General features: G+C 45.5%; 1 protein-coding gene across 2 annotated transcripts in view; it reads right to left on the bottom strand.

The window, feature by feature from the left end:
- PREX1 (phosphatidylinositol-3,4,5-trisphosphate dependent Rac exchange factor 1) overlaps window positions 1–3,010 on the bottom strand; it is a 220,968-nt gene extending 217,958 nt beyond the window's left edge. For both annotated transcript variants that reach the window (XM_077832160.1, XM_077832161.1), the window contains exon 1: window positions 2,643–3,010. In XM_077832160.1, the coding sequence (XP_077688286.1) occupies window positions 2,643–2,795 (153 nt within the window). In that variant the 5' untranslated portion in view covers window positions 2,796–3,010. The remainder of the gene's footprint in view (window positions 1–2,642) is intronic.
- Window positions 3,011–12,313: the final 9,303 nt, after the last annotated feature.

Here is a 12,313-nt window from a genome sequence, read left to right as displayed (position 1 = left end):
CATGCTTAAGTGCTTTCCTGAATCAGGGCCTACAGGTGGAAAAGACCTGTTAGGTCATCCAATCCATCCTCCAGGCCTGGATTCAAATATCATTACTGCAACTCAAACTTTTCAGTGCGGTAAGATTATATTGTAACAACCAAACCTCCCAAGATAATACCCAAGCCAATCAACACCCAGCAGCCTGTACGGCACAGAACGATGGTGAAAGACAGAGACTGCCTGCTGCTCTGTTCTGAAATGTGGAAATGAAATAAAGTGCCTTTGTCAGTGTTTTCCCCCTTCCATTACATAAGTCATAGTAATCACTACTGCTGTCCTGAAAACTAATGACAATAAATAAATTTGCTATTTTTAAAAAATAAATGAAAATCCCACTAATGAGACTGAATAGGCATTGGACTGTACATGTTGAAGCTAAAATACACTCAGCTGAATCGTGCCAGTGACTGACATTCCAGCTTGCAGATGACAAAATCGCAAATTCAGTACTTAGGACAGAGGAGTTTTTCTCTAAATGTTTTGTTTTGTTATGTCTGGGGCTGGGGGCAGTTTTGCTACTTGTAGCACTTTAGAGAAGCTCATCAAACTGAAATCGAATTGTGTTTTTAAATGAAGCAAACTGACACTGTAATTGGGAGCTATCAAAATGTACAGACTCTTCCTGTGTTCAACCACTTGTGAGAGAAAAGTAGGATTTAAGTAGGTACTAGCTCATAAAGCAACCACAGTCTTTTCATTTATCTTTTATGTTAGGCAATTTGCCACTTAGGAGATGCCGAAAAACCCTGCAGCCAAACTGATTTAAAAAAAAAAAACGCCAACTGACAAGCTTACCGGAAAGGACAACTGAAAAAGGGTTCAGGGTATAAGTCAGATGAGTCCAGGATTTAGGACCTGGCTAGCAATCCACCAGACAGAAAATTTCTGCCCTCTCCAATCTGTTAGAGGTCTCTGCAGGGATTCTTCCTCCAGCTTTGCATCTAGATCTACTGCAATCAGTGTATTTAGTCTCTCTCTCTCTTTGGTTATTTACATGAACCGATTAAACCCTTTAACTAAGTTACACAGGTGTGTGGTGGCATGCTGATGAATTCCAAGTCCAGATTTAAAAATTTTATTAAGATGATGTTAAAATAAAAAGAAAACGGTACAGCGTAGAAGTTTCTGGTTATCAGGGAATAACGTACACAGAAGGAAATGGAGCTTTTACTTCTGAACTTATCGGTGGATAATTTCAGAGGAAGGGTGTAATTGCCCCTGCATGGACAGACACACCCTGCCCCACTCCTCTAGTTATGTTTAGCGTTACAGTAAAAACCAGGCAACAGAGGGAGAATTTCCATCTGGGTGTAATAGACAGTCACTTCTCAACAACAGCGAAAGGGACACGACTCATTTTTCTACAGGTCCCCGTCATTATCCTACAAGACACCAGACGTGAATCCCCCTCCTGCTCCACCCCAGGCTGGAGAGCAGCGCTCACAGATCCTGTGACTGTGGGCTACAGAAGGAGGCATTTAGATCACTTTGCGTTAAAGGGTTTTCTTAGTTTAAAAGAAAATTCTGCAGCTAATAGCAATGCTTTTCCGAAGCGCTCGCATGCCTCCCCCCTTCCCCAGCACCACACACACACACACCCGCCCCCCACACGCCCCCTCACACACACACACACACACACCCGCTCCCCACACGCCCCCTCACACACACACACACACACCCCCGCTCCCCACACGCCCCCTCACACACACACACACACACATCTCGCCGCCCCCCACCAAACACATACAACACACACACACACCCGCCCCCCACACGCCCCCTCACACACACACACACACCCGCTCCCCACACGCCCCCTCACACACACACACACACACCCCCGCTCCCCACACGCCCCCTCACACACACACACACACACCCCCGCTCCCCACACGCCCCCTCACACACACACACACACACACCCGCCCCCCACACGCCCCTTCACACACACACACACACCCGCTCCCCACACGCCCCCTCACACACACACACACCCGCTCCCCACACGCCCCCTCACACACACACACACACACACCTCGCCGCCCCCCACCAAACACATACACCACACACACACACCCGGCCCCACCACACACACACCTCGCTGCCCCCCACCACACACACCCCCTTAACTGCGCAACCCGCTCAAGTATTGTGAACGCGCCCCTGCGTAAACATCACGACCGGCATCCCGTAAAAAACACACCGGCAAAGCTGCAGCGTCCACCGGGCCAAGTGCCCCCCTATCCCGGGGACCCACTCGCCGCCTCGCTGCCCGCCGGAGGCGAGTGCATACATCGTGGACGCCGCACAGCAGGGCTGCATAGGGGGCGCCCACCCACGTGCCCCATGGCAGATCCCGGCTTGGAACTACTGTGTCCTCCCGGCTGCCCCGCGCCGGTGCCTTGAGGACCGGACGCGCCGTGCGCTCCAGCTGCCCCGCGCCGGTGCCTTGGGGACCCCCAGGCCGGGCGCGCCGGGCGCTCCAGCTGCCCCGCGCCGGTGCCTTGGGGACCCCCAGGCCGGGCGCGCCGGGCGCTCCAGCTGCCCCGCGCCGGTGCCCCTTGGAGACCGCGCCCCCCGCCCTGCACCCCAGCACTCACCGACTGCAGGAAGCGCAGCGTGCCCACATAGTCCCGCTCGGTGCCCAGGATCTCGCTGAGGACGCAGAGGCGGAGCCGCAGCTGGCGGTCGGAGTCCTTAGGGAAGCCGGAGGGGTCCGGGGCCGTGGGGCCCCCCGGTGGCTGCGCTTCCATGGTGCTGTCGCCTCCCTAGCCGGCTGCGAGTGCTGGTGCCGCCTGCTCTTCCTGCTCCGTGGCCGGCTCAGGCTCCCTCCATCCCCGTGCGGTGCCTGGCGCTGCTGGGCACAGAGCCCCCAGTGCAGCCGCCCCGGGAAGGGGGCGCTCTGTCCGGCTACAAGGTCCGGCTGCCCGGGGGAGCTCGGCTCCGGGACATGGCGGGGACAGCGGCAGCAGCGCGCGGCGCGGGCAGCACTGAATGGAGCGGGGAACGGGAAGCCCCAGCGCCGAGGGAGGGAGGCGGGCGGAGGAGGGGAGAGGGAGGGGGCCTGAGCCCAGCTCCCGAGGCGCGGGCTGCACGCAGGAGGGGGGAGAGAGGGGGCAAGGCGCAGCCGGTGGTGCAAGTGCAGGGGAGAGGGAGACAGACACACAGAGACTGCAATTCGCACAACTAGAGCCACAGGCAAGCCAGTATCCCCCTAGATACACATGGAGCGATACACACTCACACTCAGACTAACCAGTACATCCCCAGAGACGTACAGCGAGACAAACACGCAAACAGAGAAATACACACAAATACACGGGGACACACCGACGTACGCAGCTACAGAGAGAAATACTCCTAGGTAAAGGAATGTGTTCGTGCTCAGAGAAATATACATACACACACCCAAAGAAATCTGTACCGACAAACACACGCCGAGATAAACACACACACGAAGAAATATACCCACCGAGAGGACACAAATATGAAGAGAGGGATAAATATATGCACACACACAGATTACAACAAAAATACACGCAGACAAGCAAATACAAACAGAGAAACACAAAAGGCAGCACTCAGAGTACACGTACACATACACATGCTTGAAGAGAGAGCTAATGCTGAGCTGACACGCTGATAGACACAACTACCCCTCCCCATATATATATATATATATATATGCAAACAGAAAAACACATATACAAACATACACGCATGGAGAGCTCATCCATTTAAAATTGTGACTTTTGGCGTGTTTGTGGTGTGGACACACGCTTTTACCATCGCAGAGCACAGTGCACAGGGGAAATACTTTCTTAATGTGAACCAAACAAAATTTGACTCTTTAAAAAAAACAGTTGGTCTGGTGATTGTATGTGCAGAGTGGAACTGGGCAGTTGAGCCAGGTCATACACAGCACACACAATTGGGACACACCCTGAGCGGGTGCAAATTGGCATCATTCCCATTGACTTTAACGGAGTTACGTTGATTCAATGTCTCAAATGGCTATTGAACCATAACAAAACAGAGTAACAGCCAGGCATTCTCTGGGCTGCCCGTGTTAATACATATTTATTCCCCATTTAAAAATATTTTAACATCTCAAGGGAAAAATTATGAAAGAATGAAGAAATGTTCATTTGAGCTCTTATTAATTGTTATTAGTAGTCATATTATTTATATTTATATTACCACCAGAAGAATGGAGGAAAACTTACTAGATACATATTTAGGATCCCTCTAGCTTATCTACAGGTGAACCAAAATGGACATTACCGTCTTAATTTTAACAATAAGCTTTGTTCTTTCTAGAGCTCCTTTATTCTAATCTTTAGGAACATTTTCTGTTTAGCTGCAAAAAACGATGCCAATGAAAGATACACATTGTCATCCTGAGGTTGATTTGGGGTCCATATCATATTTCATGAAATAAAAAAAATCTATTCAATAAAGATACAGTTGAAGTTGGCAGCAGATTTCTGGTATAACGGAGAGATCTCTGTTGTTTTCATTCCTGTCATAGCTGGATGACAATGTCCATTGTAAGGAGGTGGGGATTGTTCAGGGAGAATAGGGGGGATATGTTGATTTGAGAAGTTGCCTGCACAGTATGAAAACATTTGTTTTAGTTTAATATCAAACACACACATGCACAGATGCACACAACAGAAGGCCAAATCCTTAAATGCTGTAAGTCCCCTTGTGCCATCATGGTGCCACAAATGTATTTAAGGCTGTGCTAACAGCAAAGTAAATCCCCAAGCAAAGTAAAGTGAGCCCTAAGGACTACACCACCTGCTCATAGTCCACCACCATAGGAGGTTTGTCTAGAGTGCTTCTGTACTTGCTAATCCTGGACAGGTGTAATGGCTCCTACAGGGGCCTTTATGCCCAGTGTAAGTTAGAGCAGCCCTGCAACTTCTCTAACTTGTTCCAGCAGCCAATCTGACACATGGCTGTCCCCGGGACTGGAGAAGGCAGAAACGTGGCAAAAAGTCCGGTGTGTCCCATGCTCCACCACTGAATAGCAGCCATGAAACTATGGAGACTCTCATTGTCAAGTTAATAACAATCTGGTTAGTTTCATGACTGCTATTTAGTGTTTGGCAGTGGGGAAAGCCTTGTAAGTGCCAGCTCCCAAATGGAAGGTTCCTGGCTCAGAGGGCTGCCAAGGAACCAGGTGGGCAAGCTGGAAGGAAACCAGTCAGGTTCTATGGAACTCTGACTGGCGTCCACCAGAAGACCATTGAAAAAGAACTGTTTCCACAAATCATTTTGATTTTCACCAATTGGCAAATTCCTACCGAAAATGTTTTGTCAGGATTTTGCCAACCTGCTTTAGACTGTCTATAGGGAGACAGACAGACACACACGTTTTATGTCTTGATACACTGCGACACCACAATCTGCCTCCATAATAGTAATATTAAGAGACCAGGCTTTTCTGAAGTGCATCGCCCCCAAGTGTCAATGCTCAAAGTGGAAAGAAAGATGGAGAGCTCCTGTAACTCTATAGGCAGGCGATCTGAGAGAGGAGCAGCAGGGGAGATGGGAAAGCAAGGGAAGTACTGTAACACTGCAATGCAGGTCTAAGCCATTGTGAAGAAGAGCACAGTAGGAGATGGGAGAACAGCTGCAGTGCAGGCCTGAATGTGGAGGTGTAGAGCAAGCACTGTAGAACGGATCTGATAAGACCCTCAAGTTAATTGCTCTTTTCTTCAAGTCTGATTTAATTTAATCTTAATGTTTCTGTCTCAAAGTCACTGCGGCATTTATTTATTTATTTTCCTGTTGCCATAAGTTAAATACTTTCGGATACTTTTTCCGTTCCAGGTAAATAACAGGACCCAGTCACTGATTCCTGACATAATTACAATTACATTGCTTCCCTCTGCTTCTTCTGCCTGGGAGCTCAAAATCCCCAAAGCTGCGCCCCCACCCTGTGGCTGAACCAGAAAGTTGGTAGCTTGAAAGTTGGTAGTTTGCCAATTTTGTCTCCTGTGTTCACCTCAAAAGTGAATTTCATTTCCCTTTAGCAAATGCTGATGCAGGAGAAAGTCATGCAATTGATGCAATGCTGTCTGAGTAGTATTTAAACTACTATTTAATGTGGCTACCTTTTTTGTTGATGCTGCTGATGAACTACCCAGCTTCAAAGGCTTTCCTGATTTAGATGCTAACATGGGGAGCCGTGCTGTGACTGTGTCCTTACAAAGGTATTACAGTTGCTAAAGGGATGTTACCCGGGTCTGGAAAACTCAAAGTGCTAATAAAATGCTTTCCTTCTGGAATTTTTAGTCACTTCTAGAGGATTTCTTATGAGATGTTCATGTTAAAGTTTTGGGAGAGAGTTACATTTCATATGGTCAGCTGCACTGTAGGGACTGAATGGTTCACAGGGAAGGAATATGATCTACTCCTTAGAGCCAGTAATTGGGATTCAGGAGACCCGGATTGCGTTCCAGGTTCTGCCACTGACTCACTGGCCCTGTCTATGCTAGCAAATGTGGTGCCCATTTTTCACCACTGGTGCAACTGACAGGAATGGTGAAAGTACTAGTGTAGCCATGATGGCCCAGGTGTTTTTACTGCTACGTCATGAAGGGATCTACACTGCTGGTACCACTGGTATCAATCAGATGACGACTGTCGGAGTTCAGTGAACGGATTGTGCCAGCATGTTCTGTCTATTGAGCCTCCATCAATTATCTCTACAAGTTATCGGGTACTTCAACTCCATCATGGCTTCCCTATTAGTCAAGGGACATACTTTTGCAAGGTGCATCTTAATCAACCGAGGAACATAATCAACTGATGTATTTAAAGGAGAGAAGGCCTGAGTTAGTCCTTTCATGCAAGTAGCATAGCTGGGCTGGTGATTTTTGAGCTGAAGATCCAGGGCTTTTTACTGACTGGTAATCTTAGTGTCTGTTTGTTTATGGATGTGGGCTCTTTACACAAGACTGGCTTATTGGGTGTTTTCTTCATCCTAACTGCTCATCTGAGTTGCAGTACCCCAAGAAGCCATATAGACCCAGAAGAGAACAGATAAAAGGAGTTTTAGTAAATCCAGAGGTGAAAGTAAGCCGGTACACCCCAGGACGGTGTACTGGCAAGGGCTTTCCCAGGCAGCAATTTAAAGCCCTGGGGTAGCGATGGAGGGGCTCAAGCGGGGATTTAAAGGGCCCCAGAGCTCCAGCCGCCGCTACCGCCCTGGCCCTTTAAGTCCCTGCCGGCGCCCTGCTGCTGAAGCCCAAGGGTAGCAGCAGCGGGGCTCCGGAGAGGATTTAAAGGGCCCTGGGGCTCCAGCCCCCACTACCGCCCCGGGGCCCTTTAAATTGCCGCCGGAGCCCCGCCACCGCTACTGCAGGGCTCGGGCAGCAGGGCTCAGGCGGGGATTTAAAGGGCTCAGGGCTCTGGCAGCCACTACCACAGCAAAGCCCCAGGCCCTTTAAAGCTCTGCCAGAGCCCAGAGCCCCGGGATCGCGGTAGCAGCCGGGAGCCCACAGGGCTCCTCAATGATTTAAAGGGCCTAGGGCTCCGCTGTGGTAGTGGCAGCTGGAGTCCTGGGCTCTTTAAATCGCCCCCGAATCTGGGCCTCTGCAGCTGGTAGCTCGGGGGTGATTTAAAGGGCCTGGGGCTCCCAGCCACCACTACCGCAGCTGGAGCCCCGGGCCCTTTAAATCAAGATTTAAAGGGCCCGGGGATTTAAGGCCCTGTCTCTTCTGGTTGAGGCCACGCCCCCTGCTCAGGATTCCGGGGTACTGGTAAGTCCTTTAACTTACTTTCACCCCTGAGTAAATCACCCCAAATATGGAAGAGATAATGACTGAGGCCCAGTAATCCCATTACTGCACTTAAGCATACGCTTAACTTCAAATAGTGAGTAGTCCTATTGTCTTCACAGGTACTTAAAACTAAATCATACACTTAAGTGCTTTGCTGAATTGAGACCTGAGAAGAAAAAGTAAGATGTCTTTTTGATAACTTTTTTTTCCAAATAAAAAGTTTTAACATCTTCAAAACATTGGGGGATCATTTTTCTTTTTTTTATACTTTCTAAAAAGATTTTCATTAGTCTTTATACAGAACTTTAATTTTGCTTGGGTGAAGGTTTTTTTAATTCCTATTTTCTCCTAGCAAATCAATATTCCTTTATAAAACGTGTCTTCCTTTGCTCTTAAAACAGTGCATTTACTTTAGAATACCCATGATCCTTGCTTTAGACTGGAAATTTTATAGCTTGCCAGCATGGAATTTCATTTTAAAAGGGAAAACTTGTAGTTTGTCAGTAGGAATTTTCATCTTTAAAAGGACACTGTGTGTTACCAGGATGGTGTCTCAACTAAAAATTCAGTTGTTTTTGGCCTGTTTTCTGTTTCTTTATTTAAAAAATGAAAATTTTGTTGCTTGACACAATTGCTGTTTAATTTTAAAAGACAATTTCGTTGCCAACATGTTTTTCCAACCAAAGATTGACAAGACAACCTGAAAGAAAATGCAACTGGCCACTTTGCAAAACATCCACCATGTCAAGGATTATCACTGGGTCAAAGTATTAGATGCCATGAAATTCCCTGTTTTTCATAAAGATTGAATTAATTTGCAGTAGATTGTAAGATGTTTGGAGCTGTCTTTTTGTTATAGGTTTGTACAGTGTGTACCACAATGGCACAATGGAATTAAGGGCCCTAGGTGCTACCACAGTATGAATGACAAATAATAGTAATAATCCATAGTATGTCTATGTCCTTATTGGCCCTAGTCCACAACCAGGGTAAAGTTCTACTGTTGTAGAATGTTATGCAGTAAGGGCCTCATCCAGCACATATTGAAGTCAATGGAAAGGCTCCCACAGACTTCAATGAGGTTTGGATTGGAGTCCAGATGCTGAGGAATAAGTATTAGGTGATATTCGGGGAACTTGTTGTGTTTATCCATAGTGGACTCATCCTTTAGACTTATGAAGGAAGTAGGTACTTCAAGACACAACCAGAGCCCATAAGCTGTCTACCTGCCTCTCTCTGCTTCTTTCTCTCTGTTTAACAGACTTGGATTATCCAATTTTGGGAGAATGTCTGTTCAGCAGAATCAGAATGACTCCTTGAAAGTCTTCCCAAAAGCACACTATTCTGTAGTGTTGCCTGCTGTTCTAAAGTCCATTGAACCCAATAGGATTCTTTCCATTGACTGTGGTGGACTTTTGATCAGGCCCCTATTCCTGGCTGAGCAAAAATTCACCACTTGGTGGTTTGGGGATGAGGGCAGATGTTCACTACATTACCTATCTGTCATGACCCATAATCCATTCACACATTGCATATGTGATTTATATGAAGCAATCCCCTACATTTGTTTATGTATTTATTTATTTATTGTGGTGCCAAATAAACACCAGCCTCACATACCTTGACTTATGAAAATGTTTATGCAGCTTTTCAGTGGAATTGACTGCATCACAGGTTTGCAGTTTATTGAATCTCTCTGTGGTTGAAAGTATCCGGACAAGTGAAGAAAGTTTAGGAGACAGCATGAGAATAGGAGCAATATAACTGTGCATTTCTTTGTAATGGGGCTGTGTGTTGGGGGGGGGGGGCGGAGGGTTCTCCCCTGTGTCATGACTGGTGCTATTTTGTGTGTGTGTCAGTCTGCTGCAGTTTCCACGGTATGTATCTGATGAAGTGAGCTGTAGCTCACGAAAGCTCATGCTCAAATAAATTGGTTAGTCTCTAAGGTGCCACAAGTACTCCTTTTCTTTTTGCGAATACAGACTAACACGGCTGTTACTCTGAAACCTGAAATGTGTCAGAAAAGCAGCTAAATAGTGTCTACCTGTATTTTACTATATAAGATGGCTTTGCAGATTCTCGTTGTGAATATGGGCCACAGGAAATCTTCATCTGGACACTGTTGACTTAGCATGTATTTGCCTAAAGCCAGCCTATGTTACAGTGTCACTCATTCTTGAACTGAGGTGCACAGTATTTACACATTGGACCAGTAGATCTTCAAGGGTCCATATATTTCAGTGGGGACCACTCCACAGATGATGTTCAACAGTGCTAGGTCCCTGATTAAGGATTACTTCCTTAGCAGTTTTCAGCAGCACCAATTGACCCATACCGACTATAAATACTTTGCTGGTATGGTCTGCTGTTAGAAACAAAGACATAGCTGATGGTTCTAGCCCGATGAGGCTTCCCTCTGATGGTGAAATAAGAGAAATAGGGGGCTAGAACCTGACCCCCACACTGATATAGATCAAGAGTAAACCCACTGAAGTTAATGGAATTACACTAGTATAAAACCACCCAAAGTGAGATGAGACTCCAGCTAGAGAGGCTTTTGTCTGGTGGAATGTTGCAAATGTTTATAAATTCTGAGTCATGTTACAATAGTACACTGTTCAAAGAATATTAGATAAGTAGCATATATCAGTCAAGGACAGTTATAATTTGGACAATGGCACACCCTTTAAACATTTCTGTTGGGCTTAGGTATGGCAACAGTTGTAATATGTAAAAATGTCAAAGAGAAGCAGCAGGAGAGCCATGTTCTAGGTGCTTCATTAGCTAGGCAAAGTGAGGTCTTCAAACTCAATTCACTTGGTCATTTGGGTTTAAGACATCACCGTACCAACTGTAACCTAGTTTTTTGGTCTTTCATTTCCTCCGTTTATTTATTTGTTTTCCTTTTTACCCCAGGACAAATTGTGTTGCCATCATTTTGTTTTACACTGAATTCTGCTGAAATTCTTTCTCTTCCATAATACACATTATAATGGTTCCCCTTGTTGGTCTCATCTGGTGACATTATTTTCTTAATTTAAATATTTTGGCTACTTTCAATCTTCTTTCTTTTCTTCAAAGTCTTCCTGTTGGCATCTGACAATATGGCACATGTTGCCTGAATAGCAAATACTTTTTAAAATTAAACTTTTTTTTAGATTGAATTAATCAGAAAAGCTTCTAAATTATGTAACCTTTAAAAATCTGTATTTTTTTATATTGGGGCATGGCATAGCAAGCACTATATATATTAAGAAGTATGAACAATCTACATTGATCCTTAACAAAAACCTCAACTGATTGACAACTTGTGTACAAGGTTTCTTCCTAGTGAGACTTGAAACAGATGAGATGTTAAAACCCGGGTTGGTAACGGAAGCCCTTGTGCAACTTTAATAATGGCATTACTGATCTAATGGAAGAGGCATAATTATACCATCTTCCATGCACTTTGGTATAACATGCATCCCTATACAGTGCACACCACTTAAAAGAAATGGGAAATGAAAACAGATTTCTCACATATATGGCCAAATTCAGTAAACAAATGTGGTCTAAATCCAGAATATCTCCTTCAAAGTTAGTGGATTTACACCCGTATCAGTGAGAAGAGAATTCTGCCTAATATACTTTTTCTTTACTTACCTAAAAATAACACTTTGCCCCTAACAGTTCATTACATTTTAGGATTTTCAGGGCATAAGAAGTCTGATAAAAGGCTAACTGGTAGGTAGAGTGGGCAAATTCACTGAGTCAAAGATGCCCAGTTTCTGCTCTTCGTTACATTGGTGTAAATTCAGAGTAATTCCACTGAAGATAATGGAGTTACTCCAGATTTTCACAAGTATAACAGAGATCAGAATCTGGCCCACATATAGTTGACATGAATCTTCTTAAATTTACCTCTGTGTAATTCACAGCCAATTCATTGACTTCAGTGGAGTCATTCCTGATTTATTCCCCGGTAAGCAGCTCATAATCAGGCCATTCTCAGGCCTTTGTGTCCTACAAATTAATTCTCTACAAACAAGATAAAGTGTGTTAGTTTTCAATGAGCTTTGCAGAAATCATTTCTCGAGTTCTCACTCTCCAGGAACCATAGCTGACAACAGAGCATTTGCATTTCCTTTTTCAGCATCAGCATAAAAAATTCCTTGCAAAGAAAATGTTTTCCAGTTCCTAGACTGCAAAATGAATTTGAACAAAGATAGAGAGCAAAAAACCAGACATGCTGGTTAGGACTGGATAAAAAAAATCTTTCAGTCTAGAATAAAAATAGCTTGCACCTTTCACATGAGGATCATCAAACACTTAATTAATTTAGACTCACAACATTCTGCAAGGGAGATAAGTGTTATCATGCCAATTTTAAAGATGGGGGAACTGAGGCACAAAGAGATGACGTGACTTGTTCAAGGCCACACAATAAGTCAGGAGTAGAATTCTTGAGTACTGACCCTCAGTCCCCTCCTTTA

The sequence above is a fragment of the Eretmochelys imbricata genome, chromosome 13 (genome assembly GCF_965152235.1).
Source record: "Eretmochelys imbricata isolate rEreImb1 chromosome 13, rEreImb1.hap1, whole genome shotgun sequence".
Taxonomy (NCBI): domain Eukaryota; kingdom Metazoa; phylum Chordata; order Testudines; family Cheloniidae; genus Eretmochelys; species Eretmochelys imbricata.
Note: the sequence above shows the minus strand (reverse complement) of the source record. Positions and strands in the feature narration are given on the sequence as shown.